General features: G+C 38.9%; 1 protein-coding gene across 1 annotated transcript; it reads left to right on the top strand.

Annotated features, from left to right (window-relative positions):
• Positions 1-64: 64 nt before the first annotated feature.
• DKK1 (dickkopf WNT signaling pathway inhibitor 1) lies at positions 65-3219 on the top strand. The gene is made up of 4 exons (XM_067710147.1): positions 65-491; positions 725-887; positions 2054-2197; positions 2321-3219. Exons 1-4 carry the CDS (start codon positions 246-248, stop codon positions 2572-2574), a joined length of 807 nt encoding a protein of 268 aa, XP_067566248.1. The 5' UTR covers positions 65-245; the 3' UTR covers positions 2575-3219.
• The last annotated feature ends 20885 nt before the right edge of the window (positions 3220-24104 follow it).

Below are 24104 nucleotides of genomic sequence, written 5' to 3' on the forward strand. Positions count from 1 at the left end.
AAATCCCAACCCGGCTTTGTTGTCTCCCCCCCCCCCCCCCCCCCGAGGGGCCGGAATGCTCACAGCCCACAGTATAAAGGCAGCCGCGGTGGCGGTGGCGGAGCAGAGCCCCGCAGTCAGGACTCTGGGACCGGTGGAGGCTCTCGGAACCCTGGCTCTGCAGCTGCGCCAGCACAGCTTCGTGGGATCCAGGCTTGCAAAGCGACATTCCTCCTTTCTCTTTGTCTCCCTTGAGTCCTTCTGAGATGACGGCTCTGGGCACAGCGGGTGCTGCCCGGGTGTTGGTTACCCTAGTAGCTGCGGCTCTTTGCGGTCACCCTCTGTTCAGAGTCAGTGCCACCTTGAACTCGGTTCTTCTCAATTCCAACGCCATCAAGAACCTGCCCCCACCGCTGGGCGGCGCTGCCGGGCACCCAGGCTTCGCAGTCAGCGCTGCTCCGGGAATTCTGTTCGAGGGCGGCAACAAGTACCAGACCATTGACAACTACCAGGTGAGAAGGGTCTTGGGGACCTGGGGACGCTGTGACCCTGAAGAGGTCTTATTGTGGGAGGAGGGCGTAGAACGTGCTGTGTGCAGTTCAAGGCGCATTTGGAAACTCTGCCTTTGGGAGCAGTGGGCAGCAGCAGCTTTTGGAGAGGTGGACAGAAAGGGACTATGATGAGTCCAGGAGTGTGGTACCTGGCTGCCCAGGTGCCTCACCCTCTCCTGGCCCCCTTCCCGCAGCCGTACCCGTGCGCCGAGGACGAGAAGTGCAGCACCGATGAGTACTGCGCGAGTTCCACCCGCGGAGCGGGTGCAGGCGCGCAAATCTGCCTCTCCTGCAGGAAGCGCCGAAAACGCTGCATGCGTCACGCTATGTGCTGCCCTGGGAATTACTGCAAAAATGGTGAGTCGGGTAGCTTCCTTTCGGACTCAAACCATCCCGCGCTTGTGCGCCTACAGTTGCGAGACAATGCTCTCAGCTTTCAGAACGCTGTGGCATCACCAGCAAATGGGAGTTGAGCGTGCGAGGTTCCCCTGAAATGTTCAGGTTAGTGTTTAACCAGGGAGCAAAGAGAAGTACAGAGATATTGGAGCTCCTTATCTCCCTTTGTGCCCCCTCGATTACTTAACACGACGTCTTACCTCAGAGTGGGCCCTTCCATAAAAATTTGTCTAGAGAGAGCCTTGATACCCTTTGAGAAAGAAGATGGGGAGGGAGGTGGAGTTATACAGAGACCAAGGAAACCAGACTGGGCGTTTAGTTGCCTTTTCCATTTTTCTTATGGTGCCTCTCACAGCTCTGCCAGACTAGCCTCTCCTTCAAGATCCCTGTTCAAACTGTTGTCAATCAGAAGACAGAGTAATTTATCTGTGCTGGCCGTTCTTAAAGATCTTGATGCCCTCACATCCAGGCTTCTCCATCCTTCTCTGCCTCTACCTCCTGCTACCTTAAAATAAGTACTCCTCCCCCCAACCACAGATCCACAAAAGTTTAATGTCTCCAAGAGGTAGACTCAGCCAAAGAAGTCTCCAGAAATAAACTTAAGGGTGGTGATCCTCCTTAGGACCCAGTAATACTCCGGGTGAACTAACTAAATCTCTGTAATATAGAAATTATACAGTAAAGTAACTGGTGGTAAAGAGTGTAATCTTCCAGGCAGCAGGCATTGCATTTGCTTAACTTAGTCTGGCAGTACCTATATAGCACCAAGGGCAGAGAAGTTATTTTTAAAAACAATTTTTTAAGTGACTGATTTTATTTTTCTTACCCCAAGGGTGATATTAAAATGGGCAGAAATTTCACTGCCACTACCGCAGTTGGTGGGAAAGTATTTTAAGTGGCTAGATTGGGGATGTTACATGTGAGTGCACAGTGTACAGACTGATGCTTCTGTCCATCTGGGGAGTTTTGCTTTAACACTTGGAAGGAAGTTTGGCTCGTGTTTAAATTAACCTCACTGCAGTGAGGTATCTCAAATTGGTGCAGGCATAACAAGACTGCCACTGTCACAGCTATTAGCAGTAACAAATTACAGCTCAGGAGTTAATCACTATCTCCTGTTTCCTTAGGAATATGTATGCCTTCTGATCACAATCATTTCAATCGAGGAGAAATTGAGGAAACCATTATTGAAAGCTTTGGTAATGATCACAGCACCTTGGATGGGTACTCCAGAAGAACTACACTGTCTTCAAAAATGTATCATACCAAAGGTAGGTTAAAGTATCTAAAGTCTCATTCTTTTTTGTTAGCACATCAGTAGTGTCTTTCAGATCACCTTAATGGAATAACACAGGCTTAGCAGTGACCATGTACTTTTCCTATTGTCTTCCTAGGACAAGAAGGTTCTGTCTGTCTTCGATCATCAGACTGTGCTACAGGGTTGTGTTGTGCTAGACATTTCTGGTCCAAGATCTGTAAACCTGTTCTCAAAGAGGGTCAAGTGTGCACCAAGCACAGGAGAAAAGGCTCTCACGGGCTGGAGATATTCCAGCGTTGTTACTGTGGAGAAGGTCTGTCTTGCCGGATACAGAAAGATCACCATCAAGCCAGTAATTCTTCTAGGCTTCACACCTGTCAGAGACACTAAGCCAGCTGTCTGAACACAGTGGACTCCATTTACATAATATATGCTATGAAAACTGTTTGTGACTTTTGTGAGCTCAATCCTTAAGGATGTACAAATTCTACGGTTACAGTTAAGCATTCCAATAATACCTTCCGAAAATCTGGAGTGTAAGAGCTTTGTTTCTTTGTGGAACTCCCCTGTCATTGATTGCAGTAAATTACTGTGTTGTAAATTTTCAGTGTGGCACTTACCTGTAAATGCAACAAAACTTTTAATTATTTTTCTAAACGTGCTGCATTGTCTATTGTTCCCCTTGTTATGTAAATGTTTGTATACATTGTTATCTTGATTCTGATACTCTATATTGAAATAAATACTTTCAGCCTATTCCATATTGAATTGAAATAAATACTTTCAGCTTATACTTCTTAAATGCAAAACCCTTTCCCCTTTTAGTTCTGGAATCTAGAATGTAAGGAGCTTTTGGAATGACAAGTGATAGGTATGTAAGATTTATCATGAAAATATTAGCTTATTTTCCAAAATGTACTCTCTCAGTGCTTAGATTATATTTATCTCTAGGCTGTGATAGTGCTTGAAATAAAATTTAACTTTTAATACCATGAAATATTACAAGTATAAATAAATTTTGGCAGTGTGATCTTAGAGGGCTGTTATGTGTGTGGTGTGTGTTTGTGTGTGTGTAAATACAGTTGACAAATACATGCAGATTTTGTACCAAATTAGTCAACTTGAAGTATCTTAAATACTACTTCATGCCAGGAAGACTTGGTTCCAACTACTTTGATTTTTAAATAATTATTACCTAAAAATCACAAATCCTCTCTCATTTTGTTCTTTGCTTCTCTTGCTAGATGAACTGAACATTTCAGTTTTTGCTCAACCAGAAATCTGTTCATTGGAAGAGGACAGGGGTATATTGTTTAAAAGAAAACTCATAGAAATGAAGTCTAAACTGGCTTTGTGTTTTCATTTGCCAACTTTGATACTGACAAATCTGATACTGGGGAAGGAGAGAGCAACTGTCCCAGTTTACACTTATTCTGTAATATTCAAACATCTCCATCAAAACCACAAAATGCTGGGTTTAAGGGACTCCAGAGGACAGTGACTGATAAATTGTCTAAAAAGTTTCCTTAAATAACACAGATGTCCTAGAACGTTTGTTGTTTTTGTATTCCCGGAAGTGGTTCAATTTCAAGGAGTTTTGCCAACAGGACACAAGGGTTGGTTGGTTCTTCCCTGAGAAGGGAACTGGCAGGATGTCTGCTGTTACATTCCTTTTGTTTGGAAGTTTCAGCTTCCTCACCCTGGAGAAACTGTCTTTTTCTACATGTGCTAGTTCGCTGATGTGCCAGGAAGGCCAGTTCTAAGGCCTGCCATCTCCAATAAAGCACAACAGAGGAGAGGAAACAGGAAACCCTTTTTTCGAAAAGAAGAAAGAAGGGCCTCTGTTTCAAGAGGGGAGAGGAGGAATCATTTAAAGGGCCTTGGCTATGGGATTCCTTCATTTATGCCGGAACTGGCCGTGACCAGAGATGCTCCATCTCTGCACATGTTAGCACATCAGCCCTGCTTGTAGCCCTCCTTGCAACCCATTGCATGACGCGGATGGGAGAATGACAAACCAACCAAGAAGAGATGCCTCTTCTTCCTATCCAGCTGAAGACTTAGAAAGGGATATCAAAAAGAAATTCTGCACATTTATAAAGGTGAAAAAAGAATATAAAAAAACCCTGTAGTTACTTTATTAGCTAGTAATGGAGGCTGGAAGATGGAAGTCAGGCACAATACCAAAATCAAAAGAGGATCATTGAAGGAACCTCAAACATTTTAGATAGTGGCTGCTGACACTTGAATATTATTTCACTTTAAAGAATTTATTTGAATGGAAAATACATGAACTTGGGAATGCATTCACAAAGCATTTTATCAAATGGTAGCATACTCTATACACTGCCCTGTACCTTGCACTTTTTATTTTACATCCTTGCAGATTATTCTGTGTAATACAGAGAGGTATCTCATTCCTTTTAATGATTGCCTTAAAGAGTGTAGTATGTTGGAATGGCTATACTGTAATTTAAAGAGTCATTATCGAGAGACATTTAAATTGTTGCCAGTGTTTTTGTCATAACAAATATTGTGCCATCAGTATAGATTCTGTGTGTGTGTTCATGTGCTGATATAGTTGGAGGATAAGATAATGACTCATTTTTGTAGGAAAATCCAAATTTAAAAAGCATGCTTGCTGTAGCTACTCATAAGGGGTGGCACGGGCAAAATGACAAGATGTCTGTTTATCACTGATCTAGTGATGATTAAACTCTTGCTAAATTGTGTCAAAGGAGGAAGAGGGAAGAGGTCTATCCTATCAATTTTACAGTAAATAGTAATCTGTGGCATTCAGTTAAAGGTAGACTTGTTAGGATTAATCTCCAAAATATACAAGCAGCTCAATATCAAAAAGCAAACAACCCGATCCAAAAATGGGCAAAAGACCTAAACAGACATTTCTCCAAAGAAGATATACAGATGGCCAACAAACACATGAAAGGATGCTCAACGTCACTAATCATTAGAGAAATGCAAATCAAAACCACAATGAGGTATCACCTCACACCAGTCAGAATGGCCATCATCAAAAAATCTACAAACAATAAATGCTGGAGAGGGTGTGGAGAAAAGGGAACCCTCTTGCACTGTTGGTGGGAATGTAAATTGATACAGCCACTATGGAGAACAGTATGGAGGTTCCTCAAAAAACAAAAATAGAACTACCATACGACCCAGCAATCCCACTACTAGGCATATACCCTGAGAAAACCATAATTGAAAAAAGTCATGTACCACAATGTTCACTGCAGCTCTATTTACAATAGCCAGGACATGGAAGCAACCTAAGTGTCCATCATCGGATGAATGGATAAAGAAGATGTGGCACATATATACAATGGAATATTACTCAGCCATAAAAAGAAGCAAAACTGAGTTATTTGTAGTGAGGTGGATGGACATAGAGTCTGTCATACAGAGTGAAGTAAGTCAGAAAGAGAAAAACAAATACTGTATGCTAACATATACATATATATGGAATCTAAAAAAAAAATGTGGTTCTGAAGAACATAGGGGCAGGAAAGGAATAAAGACGCAGACACAGAGAATGGACTTGAGGACATGGGGAGGGGGAAGGGTAAACTGTGACAAAGTGAGAGTGGCATGAACATATATGTACACTACCAAACGTAAGGTAGATAGCTAGTGGGAAGCAGCTGCATAGCACAGGGAGATCAGCTCGGTGCTTTGTATCCACCTAGAGGAGTGCGATAGGGAGGGTGGGAGGGAGATGCAAGAGGGAGGAGATACGGAGATGTATGTATATGTATAGCTGATTCACTTTGTTATATAGCAGAAACTAACACACTATTGTAAAGCAATTATACTTCAATAAAGATGTTAAAAAAAAGGTAGACTTGTTCTAATTCCTTTGATTTTAAAGTAATTATTAAATAAAATTACAAACAAGTCATTTCCCCATCCCTTTTTTCTTGTTTTGTTTAACCTGAAATCTACTGATAGGAATGAAGATGGGAATATACTGTTTAAAAGAAAAATACAGACATGCAGCCTAAATATGACTGTTCATATTTCAGCAGATCAGAACACTTTATGGACTTTCCCCATGGTAAATCAAATTGCATTAACTCAATCATGGAATTAGTAACATAATTATACAGTTAGAAATTGTATCAATTTCAGTATTTCTATTGCATGGCAAAATTACCACTCATTGCCACTTATGAAAATTTCAGGTAAAATCATTAAAATTTCCTTCACTTTCCTTCACTGACTGCAGCGTCTATCATGTCACTACCTTTTTTTTTTTAAGAGTCTCGAAGAGAAATGGATGAAGCTACCATTAGGTGTGTAAAATGTGTTCCATTGAGTTCTATATTACAATTTTCATACTTTCTAAATTACTACTCAGTACAGTACCAAAATATAAAATACATTATTTGTCTCCACACTGAAGAAATAGAAAATAAAGAATCTCAATAATTTAGGTATCTGATGGCTGTACAAATGTGTGTATATATGTGGGCCTTTATGTTTGTCCTACTGTTAACTGCTTAGAAACAGTCAAATCAATAATCAGAGACTATGGACTTCCCTGGTGGCGCAGTGGTTAGGAGTCTGCCTGCCAATGCAGGGGGCACGGGTTCAAGCCTTGGTCCGGGAGGATCCCACATGCCACGGAGCAAATGGGACCATGTGCCACAACTACTGAGCCTGTGCTCTAGAGCCCGTGAGCCACAACTGCTGAGCCCACGTGCCACAACTACTGAAGTCCACACACCTAGAGCCCATGCTCCACAGCAGGAGGCCACCACAATGAGAAGCCCGCACACTGCAAGAAACGGTAGCCCCCACTTGCCGCAACTAGAGAAAGCCCATGTGCAGCAACGAACACCCAACACAACCAAAAATAAATTAAAAAAATAAAATAAACAAATTTAAAACAATAAATAATCGAGACTACAATCTGGATAATGCTAGAGAATTTTAATTCAATTAACGTGTATTGAGCCTTTGGTATTCAATAGGTACTATCCTAACATCTGAAACAACATATATAATATGCTAACTTCAAGGAACTCACCATTTAGCAAGAGATGACAAACAACTATTAGTGCTGAGGGTTGGTTTAATATAGTGGTTTGAGACATAGCACCTGGAATCAGATAGACTTGGGATGGAATCATGGCTCCCTCTGCTTCCACTAATGATGTTGGGCAAAGGATAGAACCTCATTAATAATATGGAGTGAAGGCCAACTTTAGAGTGCTGATGTGAGAATAATGCATACATTATAATAACACTTAGCATCATGTATAGTTTATAGTAAGCACTCAATTTTAGGTCTTCACTATTGAAAAAACATAATTAATGATAAGATATTGTATCATATATACGAATATCTAACAACAGATTAAAAGTAGTTAAATCAGTCTGTAGGTGCTCTGTTAAAGCTTCAGGGAAGCAATGGTATTTGAACTGTCTTCTTTTCAAGGCCCTTTTATTTCAAGGAAGAGAAATCATTTAAACTAGAGAAAGTAAAAAGGGATACATGGATTGGAATGCTACCTCTTATGAAAATCAGTATGGAAACCATTCTGAAGACTGGCTTCATAGCTTGCTAATGATTTCTGCTGTACTGTAATTTTCACACACCTAAGGCTTGACAAAGTGGCATATATTCTGTCCCCAGTAAAAGTGACCTTCAGGTTCAGCTCTGCTCAGCAAACTTCTTAGCCTCTCAGCGACTATTCCAGATTCCTCAGCAAGTGTTTTGATGAGCGCAGCTTCGTTCAGGTGTGCACTTCAGGTGCACTTGGCTAGCTTGGTTACCCAGATCCTACAATACAAACACGGCTGACTATGGCCAGTCCACCTTTCATAGGAAGGAATTTTGGTAGTTCTGAGGAGTGTGTAGGAACAGGCACCACGTGTCACATCTACCACATATAGTTTTAAAGAATGAGAAGGAGCTCACAAAGAAAAGAAAGGGTATTGGAGGCAGAGGAAACAATGTGAGCCAAATTACAAAGCTAAAAAAATAAAAATACATACTGTATTTTTAAAAAAGTGCAATGATCCACTGTGGCTAGAGTGTGGGGTACCTGGGAGAAGCATGACTTTGCTGATTTTTTAAAAATCTGTTATAAAGGAAAGAAGAAAGGTAAAAACTCTTCATTTTCAGCAACAGTTACCATATTAGGTGAAAGTGGAGCTGAAGACGATATGTTTGAGACATACTTTAGTTTAGACATCTTTATTGGTAAGAAAAATCTCACCTTACTCTTCCTGACAATTTAGTTGTCCTCTCAGACAGCTTGGCTTTTAATCTTACAGGCAGGGGGACTGGACTTTATAACTATCCTAAACAGAAAGCTAGAGACAACAAAGAAGATGGAAATTCTTTATTCAGGGATCTCTGCACATTTCACTGTTTTATTACCAGTCTTGATTATCTTTTTGATCAAGTGGGACTAAGTGCTATGTCTGACAGTCATCATATTGCAGAACACGTTTAAAACAAATAAAAAAGCCAGAACTTCCACTTTTCTAAGGATGAGTCACTTTTTGGCAAAATTCAGAAACTGGCCAATGGTTTTCTTATATTAACACTTCATTCAGCAACTTTCTCCTTGTCGCTCACATCATCTCTGTCCCTTTAAGAAGCCCTATTCCTATCTCCATAGTTTTCATCCATCCCTTCTCATCTATTCCCTTACTCTTTCCATAAGACTCTCAATTGTCTTATTTGTATTTTCCATTCTGATTACCTAACATTTATTTTGCAGCTGCATCCTCCCAGACCTTTCCCTTCAGACCTTGTGTCTGAAACTGTAATCTATTCACCAAACCAGTTTTCCTTTCCTCCTAAGCACGTTTCCCAGCCTTCTTTGCAGCCACGTGACTGACCTTGGCCAAGGGGATGTTTGCCTGGAGACACTGCACTAGCTTCTCCTCCATCTGCGGATCTCTGGGGAGATAATGTCAGCCTTGCAATTCAGTGGAAGAGCCACTCTCGGCCTGCATTTCTAAACAGTAGCAGGAGCAAATTCCCCTGCCCCCATCTTCCACTTGCATGAACAAGAAATAAACTTTGTGATATGCCACTGAGATTTAGGGGGTTTTGTTTTACTTTAATACGCAGTTCTACCTTTCTCCTTCCTTCCTTTTGTTCTCCAAAACGCTATCATTCTGTCATTGGTCTGATAAACGATAAGTGCATGAAATTGTGGGGTGCAAAGGAATCCATATTGTTACCATTTATATGAGAATGTGAAAGCATGCACCGTTGTGCTTGACCAGCAGTAGGAATTCAATTAATATTTTTACTTTTTCATAACTGGGGACTGTACAAATAAAACCTCCTCCCAACTAAGCAATACAAATGGCAGGAAATGATCATGATAGCAACTTTTGAGAGCATCTTTCAGGTTCCAAAGACTAATTTAAGTGTTCCACATATATTTATTTCATTCTCACAGTACCTCTATGAGGGAAGTATGTTTATTACTCCTACTTTAAAGATGAGGAAACAGAAATTAAGAAAGCTTAAGGTGTTGACCTGAGGTCATGAAGCTACTAAGTTACAGTCAGAATTTGAAATCAGAACGTCTGCTCCAAACTTTAGGCTCTTAACCACTACCAACAGGGCTGGGTATTCAACCATCTGAAGTTTCTGTATCCCTTAATTTATTTAATAGTATATTTAAAATAGGCTAAAGATTTATCTGGTGACTTGGAACATGCAGTACCTCAAGTTTCTGAATTGAAAAACTTTTTTGAAATTCTATTTAAAGATATATTTGAATGTAATAACCTATATGGTCTTTCTTGTGTGTTTAAATGAAAGAAAAAAGGAGTCAAAGGTTAAACTAATAAAACTGTAAAACTGCTTTAAAGTTAAAAATTATAATCTTTCTTGATTAGAGAAATAGTTTAATGAATTACCAGAAAAGTTTAGTCACTGTTAGATTTTTATGCTATTTCTCCCATCTAAGAGAATGCTTTCTACACAGTAATATAACTACATTATGGTAAAATCCTTGCATTTAAGTCCAGTTTCAAATTACCTACACACAATGTGTGCTATTTCACAAATGTTCTTGCATTCTGTTTACAGTTGCTTTTCCTTTAAGTCCATCCTTCAAATTATACCTTGTGTGGTGACAGCAAATGATAACCATAAATGTAGTTATTTATTAACAGATGAGGGCTGAGTGGTTTCAACTTCCAGAAGAAGAAAAAATCTGGTATAATTATATCATGGATTCATCCTAAAGAGCTAAAAATAGCTGACACGTGTGCGCAGGCGCGCTCACGCACAAATACCTAAGTTCAGTGTTTCTTAAGTGATTGTTTTTCTTAGAGCACAAAATTGATGAACTCACAGCTTTGAGGTAGAACTTGGAGTCGGGGTTGAGTTTTTGCATAGCTTTATGTCTTAGGATAGTGCCTGACACAAGTACGAGAGTAATAAGTGGTTGTTCTTCTACAACTGTGCATTGACTCCAATGTGGAAGAGTTTTCAGTGTGTCCTTGTATGAAAACTATTTCAGCCCACTTGTTAATTCAGGATGCTATAATTACATCATGATGGTGCTGTGTCTTGTGCCATCAGGAAGGGATTTTCCAAGCCAGTTTAGATTCAATTAGAAGCCAAGGTATTGAATTTTAGCCCTATATATGCTCCTGATTACATTTCAAAAGGGATGATCATTTTATAGCTTTCTTAGGTAAGTGGTTTCTAAACTCAGCTCACCATCTGAAACACCTGAGATATTTTTAAAACTACAGATAACTGGGCCCCTTACAAGAGCTACTGAATCAAAATCTCTTGGGATTACATCTATGCATTTTTTAAAGCTCTTCCATTGACTGATATTGTACATCTAATTTTGGAACCCACTGCTACATGTCCTTTAATCAAAATTACTTTGAACAGAATAACCAAGTGGAAAGAAAGGAGCTATTGGTTGAGCACTCATACACCAGTACTTGAACTTGGGTATTATATCATTTCATGTGATTCATTCAGCAACCCTAGCAGCTGTATATACATGTTCACTATATCAACAAGGCAATGAGACAAGGAGATGCTGAGAGGTAAACTGATGTCCTTAACGTCGCACAGCTAGGAAGTGGCAGAGTGATGACTGAGAGCTCGATGCTTATGGTCCCAAAGACCACTTTTTGTCAATGGTAATAAAAATGCTAATTTTGGGGGGGGTTTTTTTTTAGGTGTTAGCGTTAACTTTGTACGTTTGCAGACACCCCTTTGAGAAAACTCATTTTTACTGAATTTCAAACTTGGATGACAGAAACAAACACGCAAAAATGAAAACCCTTCACTGGAGTCACCCCCACTTTCTTGTAATACCAATTTTGTCTCATGAAGTCCCAGCTTCCTTCTCAGGGAAGCCTTCCTTGACCCACCATTTATTACAGGCCAAGTCAGATGTTTCATGTTCTCTCATAAGTTCTTTTGCATAGCTCTTATGACAATGCTAATAAGCTGTTTTTATATTTATTTATTAAAGTGGATTTCTTCCTCATTAAACTGTAGACTTCATGAGTACAAGGATCCTGCTCATCTTTCTACCCACAGCACCCAGTTCAGGGCTTACCCCATAGTACTTATTCATTAAGGCCTTGTTGAATGAATCAACAAACTCCTGTGCTCTTTCCCCTTAATGGATGTCTATTATTTGTAATGTACATAAATATACCAAAAGGTTCAGTAACTACATCATTTTTTTCTATAATAGGACTACTTAAGAGCATTAAATAAGAGTTTAATTACCTAATTACAAAGAATGAGGTAATTAATACTTAATTTTATTTGAGTTAACTTTATTAACTCATAATTAACTAATAATTAAATCAAATTTAGACAAAAATTACTTTTTGATTTACATTATTTGTCATTGTTTTGGGACTTATATTACAGAAATATAATCTGAACAAAACCAGGAATTAATCACAAAGCATTAAAATACACATTAATAATTTCTTCTGTTGTAAAGCAGTCTCATGTATTTTGCTTGTATAATGATTAGATGGTTTTGAGAAGAACCTGATGAATGGCTTGACTTTTTCTGGCTTTCGTAAAAAGAAATTTTACTTTCTGTTGTAATTCACATTCATTGAGATAAAGTAACTGCAGAGATCCCTCTGGCCTCACTTGTTCCTGTAATCTGACCACAAAACAGATATTTTCATTATTAAAGAATCTATCTTTCAAGTAAGATAGAATGATAGATTCAACACCTGGATTGAAACTCAGACAATAGACCCAAATAAATTAAAACAAATTCTGTGGGTGCCATTAATCGGTGGTTTCCAATTATTTCCTTCACATTGGGATCACCTGGAAAGCTTTAAAAATTACAAATGCCTGTAACACTTCCCCCAGAGATTGTGATTGACTGGTCTGAGGTGTGACATCAGTTTTGGAATTTTGACAGGTGATTCTAATGGGGACAAGTTTGGGAACCATTATTATTAGTTTCTGCCTCTTCAGACAAAGTAGCAGAAGTATTGATGTTTCCACCCTAATATTGAAATAGATTTGTAGAATGCCATGTTAACTCTGAAACTGGAATTTAGAGCTGAATTTTAGACCTAAGCTTGCCTGCAAAGGACTGCAGCTAGGAGTGAGAATACTTCGGGCATTTCTTAACTTGGGAATCTTTCATATCCTATGTGTCAAGACCTGAGACTGGGACCAATTCCAAAAGAAGTTTTGAAAGTAAGTTTACCACCAAATGGGAAAGTTGAAAAGGAGTAAGAATAATATATGGATTTTTTAATCCCGCCCTTCCCTACTCTTCAAAACACAGCTGAATTGAGCAGCTTGAATTATAACTCTGTATTAGTTGAAAAGTGGGGATTAAAATGAGTTTAACATGACACGATTTATTAGCTGAAGAGATCCATCATAGTAAGCTCTACTGAAGTACCAGTTAAATGATCTTGTAACAGAGAAATTTATGGTCTTAGAGGGAACACACACATTAACAGTTATTAATATCACTGTGTGTTGACTTCACAAAATATTCTTTCCAAAGCATAGAAGGCAGTTCAAAAATCGGTTGTTTTTAAACCAGAGATTAAAAAGACAATTTAAAAAAATCAGTGAAACTTAAGAGCTGTTTTTTTGAAAAGAAAGTTGGCAAACCTTTAGCTAGACTCACCAAAAAAAGGACTCAAAAATCTGAAATGAAAGAGGAGATATTACAACTGATACCACTGAAATACAAAGGATCACAAGAGACTAATAAGGGAAAATATGCTCAACATCACTAATCATCAGGTAAATGCAAATCAAAACCACAATGAGCTGTCACTTCACAGCTGTCAGAATGGCTACATCAAAAAAGAAAACAAAGACCAAGGGTTGGCCAGGAGAAAAGGGAAATCTTACGCACCGTCAGTGTGAATATAAACTGGTGCAGACACTATAGAAAAGAGTATGGAGGGTCCTCAAAAAAACTTAAAACAACTATCACACGACCTAGCAATTCCATTTCTGGGGAGTTATCTGAAGAAACTGAAAACGCAAACTCAGACATATGCACCCCCATGTTCATTGCAACTTTATTTACAATAGCCAAGCTATAAAAGCAACTTAAGTATCTATCAACTGATGAATGGATAAACAAAACGTGGTGTACATACACACACACACAGAATATTATTCAGCCATAAAAAAGAATGAAATTTTGCCATTTGTGACAACATGCATGAACCTTGAGGGCATTATGCTATGTGAAATATGTCAGAGAAAGTAATACCCTGTGAACTCACTTATATGTGGAATCTAAAAAGTAAAGCAAGAAAACTCAAGGATACAGGGAACAGATCGGTGGTCGCCAGAGGCAGGAGTTGGGCAGGGGGAGGGCACGACAAATAAAGGGTTAAAAAGAACAAACTTTGAGCTATAAAATAAATAAGTCATAGGGACGTAACATACAGGATGGTGACTACACATAATAATACTGTATAGTGTATTTGAAAGCTGCTAAGAGTAGATCTTAAAAGGGCTCACCAAAAGAAAAAAATTTGTAACTGTGATGATGGATGTTGACTTATTGTAATAATTTTGCAATATATACAAATATCGAATCATTATGTCATACACCTGAAATTAATGTTAACTTTCAATTGAAAGAAAATGGGAAAGGAGCAGGTGGCGGGGAAAGGGAAGACTTGTCAGCTTAACTTCAGGCTTCAGAATTTATAACTATAGTGGTCACTGATTGATCCTATTAAAACGTTTGTTTCTTGGGTGATGACAGGCCACTTTTTTCAACTAGATTCATCTGGATTAACCAAAAATTGCACGAACTGCTTAAGAGATTTGAACACAGATAATAAGACTGAATACATGCTATCACTCGATGTTTCTTAAACCAAAAGAGCTTCAGTCTATAGTCGTCCCTTAATAGCAAAGACACCAAATTTAGTTTTAAAAAAAAATTTTTAATGAGCTATAAAACCAGACCGCAGTCATTTTCAGCAAAATTTTAAAACAGGGAGTCCAAACCCACCTGAACCTCACTTTAGGCAAGAAGCCCAAGACAGAAACAAAGGCTCCTTAAACTACACAAGGCGTTCTTGAGGCTACAGTTTTTATACTGACTCAAAAGACCCACAGGAAGGTCTCTATCCCTGAGAAGTTCTGTTATACGACACCTAGGCCTGGGATGAAGCGGAGCAAGGAGACAGGTTGACGCTTTCAGTCACAGTCAATCATACGCAAAGGCAGAAGCTAAGGTGTGAGTCCACTCAATGTCTAATGCCACTACTGGTTATCACAAATAACTAGCTTCCAAAAACTAGGTTACTCATATTACTGAAGTAAGTTCATAATAGCGAAAATAAAGCGCCTTCCCCCACTTTCCACCCCTCCAGACCAAACCCCAGCCAGCCGCTAAAGAGCTGAGTCCACCTCCCCTGAGCACAAACAGAGAAGACGAGGCCCACTGATGTTTAAAGACTTACCAAAGGTCCTGCGGCCGTACATCTAGGGGGCCAGAGGCTGGTTCCGGGGACTCCGGATCGGAGCACCAGAAGGGCAGGAGGAGAAAGAAGAGGAGCGAAACGGCGACTGGAAAGCTGGTGTGGAGAGGAAGAGGAAAAGGCACGAGGATAAGCCGGATTGGCTGGGCCAGACCTCGCCTCCCTCCCCTTCCCAAGTCACAGGTCTTTTCATTGGTGGAATTTTCCCCCAGGCCATTTAAATTTGTCTTGATCACACCTCAAGCCAAATCAGGTTGTGGCCATTAACAGAGTGGAAAGTGAGAACTGAAAGAATTATGTAAACCATTCTCTTGACCTTTGCTGAGGCTGGGGTTGTCCTCCGCTGCTTCTGGAAAAGCTAGGGGTTGCTCCCTCTTTTGACAAAAAGAAGCTCCTTCACTGGGGTCCAGGGGTGAGCACACATTTCTAGGCTGCTTCTGGTCCCCCGCCCCCTGAGACCTCTCAGCTCTTCCTTCACACACACGCACACACAAAAAAACAAAACCAGAATAAACAAAGCCTGTGGTTTCTGTGCCTAAACGGACATTTAAAAACCGTTAAACTTATGAATAGCTTGTGGTCTTAAAAATGGCTGAAATTTGTGTTCCAGCAGCACGTATTTAAACATCTACTGTGGCCATAAGGCCTTTTATGTTTCTTTCTTTCTTTCTTTCTTTTTTGAAATGGATGAGCAGACACATATTCCATCGCCCTGAAAGCTTTGTTCAGTGGCTGCCAGGTGACACGGGCCTATTGTAGAGGCAGGGAGAATATGCAGAAAGTTGTTTAAGTACCAAAAACAGAAAAAGAGTAAACCACTTGCTTAAGCTGATCTCTAGTATCTTCTAATTCTTTGGACTCTAGTCTCTAAATAATTGAACTTTGATCTCATTTGAGGTGGGGAAAATACACACAGGTGGCCTAACTTCTAATTATTTCATTTCCAATGAAAGGCACAGGTGTCAAAGTCTTAACGACTGTGGTCCTTCATTTAGGGCTCTAAATCTTGTTTTTTTCTTTTAAGCAAAACACCAACTGCCCTGTTAATCCAACATGGAGTCTGTGGCTCCTTTTACCTTGCACTCTTACTTCTACTACTTCCTCTGGCTTCTCGGATTTGCTGTGGGCACTGCTGCTCTGAAAGTCTTTAATATTCTCAAGGACGCTGGTTCTCAGCTTTAGCGGCTTTTCAGATCACGTGGGCCGCTCTAAAAACTACTGAGGCCCATGTCCCACCAAAGGAGTTTCTGATATAATTGGTATGGAGTGAAGCTCAGCCACTGGGAGTTTTTAAATCTCCCCAGGTGATTCCATTTGCTGCAAAATTCCAGAATGACTATTCCAGGATCTTTCTCCAGAGCTGACCTCGAATCAGCCATCTTTGACCTCTCATTCATGAATATTTGGTGATGAAATGTACAATGCAACTACATAGTAGGAGGGCATTGTCAACTTAGTAAACCTGTTGAGTGTGTTTTATCAGTTACTGCATTTACTTTTAGTGTAGACTGGACTTGGTCCCGGCACAATGGAAGTGGATGTGTATTACCATAGAGTGCAGAAGATGCCAGAACATTATCTGACAACTGCTTATTCAGTTATGCAAACAAATTAAAAGAAATGAAATAAGCATATCTAGAGAGAGCTATACCTATTTCTGACTCTAAATCTAAATAATATTAGAAAGTGAAAACCACGAGCGATTGTATATGAGAATACAAGTTTGTCTCTCTCCTGAGAATGAGCTATGACTTAAAATCAGATCTTTAATTTGGAATAATGATGCACCACATTAATCCAGATTTTACCAACTAAGACTTTGTAATTCTGAAATGGCCTAGATACTTCTTTCTGCATTTGGAGTGACTTGTTTTCTTTTTTCTTTCTTTCTTTTTTTTTTTTTTAATCTGTGAATTTCTTAAAGCAAGAAGAATTCAGACTAAAAGCATTGTTTTCAAATGGTTTTAATAAAATGAGAATTCTGGGCTGAGCTATTCTTTTAGAGTACTTATTGGATAAACACTATTATAGCAATAGAAAACAAATTGAAAGAAAGAAAATTTAACAGGCAGCCATGATATCCCAACAAAGCACAGTACTTTCATAGTTGTTATCCTTGTATCTATAAGCAAGCAATTTAACAACAATTCCTCTAGGCAAAAATTTTCTTTCTGATAATGATACATTTTTATATAGATCTGATCTTCCATGGATTTAATTTTTTATTGACATGCTTCATTTTATCTATTAAACTTATACCTTAGTTTATAAGGGATACTACTCTTGGAAAAATCAAGAGTAAGACACATTTTTTAAAACAATGCCCCATAGCAAACCTCTCCCACTTCCTAAAAATTAGTGAGACTTTGCCATATTTAAAAATCTGCTTATTTTTGAACTTTGTTGCTTATTTTCTTCTACCTCCTTTTAATTCATGAATATATTTTATTGTAAAAAAAATTTAAAGGATATAGGTTGAAAGCCTTCCTTCAGGGTTTCCTTCCCCTTCCCCAAACCCTTCCACTTGCCTAGTTGTAAATATTGTGTTTCAGATATATCCTTCTTGAATAAATGGGACAGTTCTATATTAATTGGCTTCAAATTCTTTGTTATCCACTAAATATGTCTTGGAGAGTTTTCAGAATGAAATATATGGATGCTTGCCACATTCTTCTATAAAGATTTTATACTCTTCTATGGAACACACGTTCCTGGGTTATTAATCATTTCCTTCCTGATTGATGATATGCTCCCAATTTTGCATTCTTCCAAACAATGAAATGCTGAACATTCGTATACATTCCTTTCTGCATATATACAAGTCTTCCTTAAACAAATCTTTCACTTAACAGTTGATGGATATTGCTAATTGCCTTTGAATATTCTCTGCCGTATTACATTCCTACTATCAATGTTTGTGAGGGAATTCCTTGCATCTTTAATAGTGGTTGATGACACCAATCTTTAATTTTTAACAAGCAAATGGGTGAAAATAGTTCACATTGTTTTAGGTTGCTTTTCACAGTTTATTAATGAAATTGAGTTTATTTAGAGTATTTATTGTCCATTCATATTTCTTTTCTATCTTTATTGCAGAATTGAACTCTCTAATCTCTTTCATGGCTATTGGTCTCCACACCAGCATTCTAATTAAGACCAATCTCCTTGGCAGAATTTCTAAATTATTACCAGGAACCAATGCATCGTGGTTTACTAAAGCATCAAACTGTCTGATGATGTTTACCTTGATCTCACAATCCTGTGAATATGAGTGTTCCTTCTAGGAACTAGGAACTAGGCTGCCTGCATCAGAAATATTCAGGTGCTGGGGCTTCCCTGGTGGCACAGTGGTTAAGGATTCACCTGCCAGTACAGGGGACACAGGTTCAAGCCCTGGTCTGGGAAGATCTCACATGCCACGGAGCAACAAAGTCTGTGCACTACAACTACTGAGCCTGCACCCTAGAGCCTGCGAGCCATAACTACGGAAGCCCACATGCTTACAGCCCATGCTCCGCAACAAGAGAAGCCAGCGCAATGAGCTTGTGCACCACAAGGAAGAGTAGCCCCCGCTCGCCACAACTAGAGAAAGCCCGTGCACAGCAACAAAGACCCAATGCAGCCAAAAAGAAATAAATTAAATAAATAAATAAATAAATATACATATATGAAATACTCAGCTTCTTATGTGAAATGTAAACTCCACAGTCCTTGAGTGACTCATGACAACTGGGGAGGAAGACATGAAATCTGCATTTCAAATAAATCTCACAGAAAATTCTGAAGAACAGTAAATTCATAAGGAATTAACTAGACATGTTTTGGACTTTTATTCATTTTTTTAAAAAGTAAAGTGGGGAATATGTTGGATTAAAGAGGACATAAATTCTTAAATTTCCATGGAAAAAATGACACAGATATTAAATTTAATGACACTCATAAGAGCTCTCCAAGTGGAAAAAACATTAGCAACTTAAAAATTTACATTTACTTAAAAATTATAATAGCTTGCTTCCTGCAAGAGCTGATCATGTAATTTCTATTTGTTCCTATAATTAATAGAAACATTCTAATCTCAAAGACAATCTTTCTGTTTTAAAAAACAGTTGTCTGTGTGGCATGCTAATTGCTAGCAGGATTTGCATCTATGGGAAAGAGGTCCTGGGAATGAAGGAAGGAGCATTGAGATCTGAATCCAAGCCTGTGATGGGATGACATGCTCTGTCTCAGACAGACACGAAAGGAGGGCTGCGGGACATCTGCCAAGCAGAGATGTCACTAAGGAACAAGAGCCAAAGGGAGAGGACAGGGGAGAGATGGTGAAGCAGGGGAAACCAAGAAACCCTCATTTAAAAAAAAAGGGGGGGGCTTCCCCGGTGGTGCAGTGGTTGGGAGTCCGCCTGCCGATGCAGAGGACACGGGTTCGTGCCTCGGTCCGGGAAGATCCCACATGCCGCGGAGCGGCTGGGCCCGTGAGCCATGGCCGCTGAGCCTGCGTGTCCGGAGCCTGTGCTCCGCAATGGGAGAGGCCACAACAGTGAGAGGCCCACACACCGCAAAAGAAAAAAGAAAAAAAGAAAGCTGGGATGGGGCGAAAGAAGTAGTAAGGAAAACATTAAGAACACATCGAATGTATTTCTTTAAATTAATGGTAAATGGTTAATTTCCAGGTAAATAATTATAATTTTAAGCCCTTCATTGTGATTGATTTGTGTGATTATGACTAACATTTTGGTAAATTGTGATGTTCGTTTGCATTTCTGTTTCATTTCTTTGCTGACAATTTTGTACAAACCATTGCCAGCTGTATTTTTCTTATACAGATATTTTCACTTGATTATTCTAGAGATTAAAATTTTAAAAGTGGGAGCAAGCTTTTGAAACAAGAATGGCTTCTGATCAGTGATTTACTGTCATTGTTATCATAATCTTAATCTTCTTCATTTCTTAGCCCTTTTACTTTAAAATGGATTTTCCTATGACCCAGATGTAAGATGATAAATACCTGAATATATTAGATAGAAAATACAAGTTAACTGATTGTATTAATAAAGTGTCAAGTCACCAACTTTAAGGCATTATATGAACTGTAAGGAGGTTTTAATTGCTATAATCAGTATTTTAAAAAATAACTGACATTGATATCTTTTTTTTTTTTTAACATCTTTATTGGAGTATAATTGCTTTACAATGGTATGTTAGTTTCAGCTTCACAACAAAATGAATCAGTTATATATACACATATATTCCCATATCTCTTCCCGCTTGCGTCTCCCTCCCTCCCACCCTCCCTATCCCACCCCTCCAGGCGGTCACAAAGCACCGAGCTGATATCCCTGTGCTATGCGGCTGCTTCCCACTAGCTAACTGCCTTACGTTTGGTAGTGTATATATGTCCATGCCTCTTTATCGCTTTGTCACAGTTTACCCTTCCCCCTCCCCATAGCCTCAAGTCCATTCTCTAGTAAGTCTGTGTCTTTATTCCTGTTTCACCCCTAGGTTTTTCATGACATTTTTTTTTTAATTCCATATATATGTGTTAGCATACAGTATTTGTCTCTCTCTTTCTGACTTACTTCACTCTGTATGACAGACTCTAGGTCTATCCACCTCATTACAAATAGCTCAATTTCATCTCTTTTTATGGCTGAGTAATATTCCATTGTATATATGTGCCACATCTTCTTTATCCATTCATCCGATGATGGACACTTAGGTTGTTTCCATCTCTGGGCTATTGTAAATAGAGCTGCAATGAACATTTTGGTACATGACTCTTTTTGAATTATGGTTTTCTCAGGGTATATGCCCAGTAGTGGGATTGCTGGGTCATATGGTAGTTCTATTTGTAGCTTTTTAAGGAACCTCCATACTGTTCTCCACAGTGGCTGTATCAATTTACATTCCCACCAACAGTGTAAGAGGGTTCCCTTTTCTCCACACCCTCTCCAGCATTTATTGTTTCTAGATTTTTTGATGATGGCCATTCTGACTGGTGTGAGATGATATCTCATTGTAGTTTTGATTTGCATTTCTCTAATGATTAGTGATGTTGAGCATTCTTTCATGTGTTTGTTGGCACTCTGTAAATCTTCTTTGGAGAAATGTCTATTTAGGTCTTCTGCCCATTTTTGGATTGGGTTGTTTGTTCTTTTGTTATTAAGCTGCATGAGCTGCTTGTAAATTTTGGAGATTAATCCTTTGTCAGTTGCTTCATTTGCAAATATTTTCTCCCATTCTGAGTGACATTGATATCTTATAAACAATATGCTGATTCGTGTATCCATCTCATCTTTAAGCCTTTCTTATCTCCCTTCCACAGTAGGAAGCAATAGCTCCTTCATATGATATAGAATGTTAGAAGCGGGTTCTAGAATTTTGCCATGAAAACTAAAGGAGAAAAAAAAAGAGTTTATAATATCTCCTGCTTGTTTGAGGAAAATTGCAATGAAACAGTCATATTTTTCAGTGAAGGAGTCTTCTGGGTCAGGCTACACATATGCATATAAACTCAAGCAAGTTCACTGATTCTAATTTCATGCATTTATCACTTCACAGGTAAAAGGATATCTCCAAAACAGGTATTGATTCTGTTGTCATATTTTGAATTTCAATGATGTAAGTATGTTCAGTGATAACTTGGAGCTTCTAATTATAGGCTCCAATCTTGATTGTTATTTGGCCTTAGTTACTAAGTTTATAAAATAAATACTGCTAAATTGCCTTCAAATGCTTCTGAGTTAAAAGCATTTTAATGGATGCTGCATATTCCTGGATTTAAAGTCTAAACCTGAATAGCTATTCTAAAAATTGTTAATTCCCGCTGTAATTTTTACTTTATAAAATCTCATACTAATTCCTATATTGCTGTGAAAGATAATTCTTTTGAACTAAAACCAAAGAGAGTGTTTATGGATAACATTTTGCTATATAATAAAGAAAAGATGATATGAAGTATAACTATAATGAATTCTTTTCGGACTACCCTATTTTGCTAAATTAAAGAATAAAGATCAGGGGGCTTCCCTGGTGGCGCAGTGGTTGAGAGTCCGCCTGCTGATGCAGGGCACACGGGTTCGTGCCTCGGTCCAGGAAGATCCCACATGCCACGGAGTGGCTGGGCCCATGAGCCATGGCTGCTGAGCCTGCACGTCTGGACCCTGTGCTCCACAGCAGGAGAGGCCACAACAATGAGAGGCCAGCGTACCAAAAAAAAAAAAAAAAAAAGAATAAAAATCAGAACTTAGAGGAACATGCTAAGGTGATAAATTTCTTGGAGAGTCCTATGTGGTTTAGCAGAAAGAGCATGGGCTTTGGTGTTACAGAGACCTAGGTTCAAATTTTGGCTCTATTTATGGTACATTCTCCTTTTAGCAGCTATAAAAAAGGAGGAAAAGAACCTTTCTTGCGTGATTATTGTTCAGAATACATAGGAATGTAATAATATATATGAAAACATGATCCTTGCTAATGGCTAATGTTTATTTAAAGACTACTACATGACAAGTACTATACTAAGGGTTTTTGATGGATTAGCTCTTCCAAACTAATCTTCAGCGTAAGTATGATCATTATTATGCTCTTTTTAGGTAACTTTCCCAAGACCAGACAGCTAGTCAGTGGGAAACAGAAGTTCAGTCGGTAATCTAAGCTCTGGACCTTGACCAGCCTTTCTCATCTGATAGAGTCAAGTGGATGAGCATTTCAAGGCTCTAGACGAGAATCTGAATCCAGATTTATCACAGACTAGCTTTGGGCCTGAGGCAAGTTACTGAAACTCTCTACACTTAATTTTCCTCCTCCTCATAGCCCATAAGAATGTTGCCAAGTTTAGGTAGCCTGGATACTAACTCTGCTTGTGAAGTACCTATTAGAGTTTTAGAGCAAAGTAAGAACTCGATAAATGTTAGCTAGATATGTGATTTTTCAAAATGTTAATCTAAAAAGAAATATTAATCCCCTTCCTTGTAGTTCTGTGAGTTGTTTTTTGTTTTCTCTGGAATCAACTTTAAAATGTTACTAATGCTCCAAGCTGACTAATGCTTACAAATTTCCTCTGTTTAAAAACATTCACCTTGGGCTTCCCTGGTGGTGCAGTGGTTGAGAGTCCGCCTGCCGATGCAGGGGACGCGGGTTCGTGCCCCGGTCCGGGAGGATCCCACATGCCGCCGAGCGGCTGGGCCCGTGAGCCATGGCCGCTGAGCCTGCGCGTCTGGAGCCTGTGCTCCGCGGCGGGAGAGGCCATAACGGTGAGAGGCCCACGTACCGCAAAAAACAAACAAACAAACAAAAAAGCATTCACCTTGACTCTCTGTACTTTCCCTCCAAGTTTTGTTTGTTTTGTTTTTGTTTTTTTTTTTTTGGGAAAGGTTGAAAGAATAGTACAATGAAAATCCTTCACCTAGATTAGTAACTGTAAACATTTCATTTTTCACTTTCCCATGTATATATTGCTGAAGCATTTTTAAATAAATTGCAGAAACTGTGCCATTTCTGCTCCCCCCACATGAATACTTAAGCAGTTATTTCTCAGAATGAGAATATGCTTCTACATAATCAAAATAGCATTATCAAACCAATAATAAAGTTAACCTAGGTAAATAATATTTCCTAATATGCAGTGTTTGAATATAGTCAAATTTCTCCAGTCACCCCTGGAATGCCCTTTATCACATTTACTTTTAATTCTAGATCTAATAAAAAAAAATCACACATTTCACTTGGTTGTTATTGTCTCTCTAGTCTCTTTGATGGAGAAGTTGCCCCACCTTTGTTTTTTCCTTGACACTTTAAGGAAAATTTAAGAAGAGACCAGGCCAGTTGCCACACGTACCACAATTTGTATTAACGTGATCATTTTCTTGTGATGATCTCTGATTAAACTTTTTTGGCAAGTTTACTACATAGGTGATGTGACTTCCATTTGTATCACA

The sequence above is a fragment of the Pseudorca crassidens genome, chromosome 16 (genome assembly GCF_039906515.1).
Source record: "Pseudorca crassidens isolate mPseCra1 chromosome 16, mPseCra1.hap1, whole genome shotgun sequence".
In the NCBI taxonomy this organism is placed as follows: Eukaryota; Metazoa; Chordata; class Mammalia; order Artiodactyla; family Delphinidae; genus Pseudorca; species Pseudorca crassidens.

Excerpts from the sequence above, each read along its gene's own strand:
- DKK1 (XM_067710147.1), top strand. The coding sequence starts at position 246 with ATGACGGCTCTGGGCACAGCGGGTGCTGCCCGGGTGTTGGTTACCCTA. Across the intron at positions 492-724 it reads AGACCATTGACAACTACCAG|CCGTACCCGTGCGCCGAGGA; the intron begins GTGAGAAGGGTC and ends CCCTTCCCGCAG. Across the intron at positions 2,198-2,320 it reads AAAAATGTATCATACCAAAG|GACAAGAAGGTTCTGTCTGT; the intron begins GTAGGTTAAAGT and ends TTGTCTTCCTAG.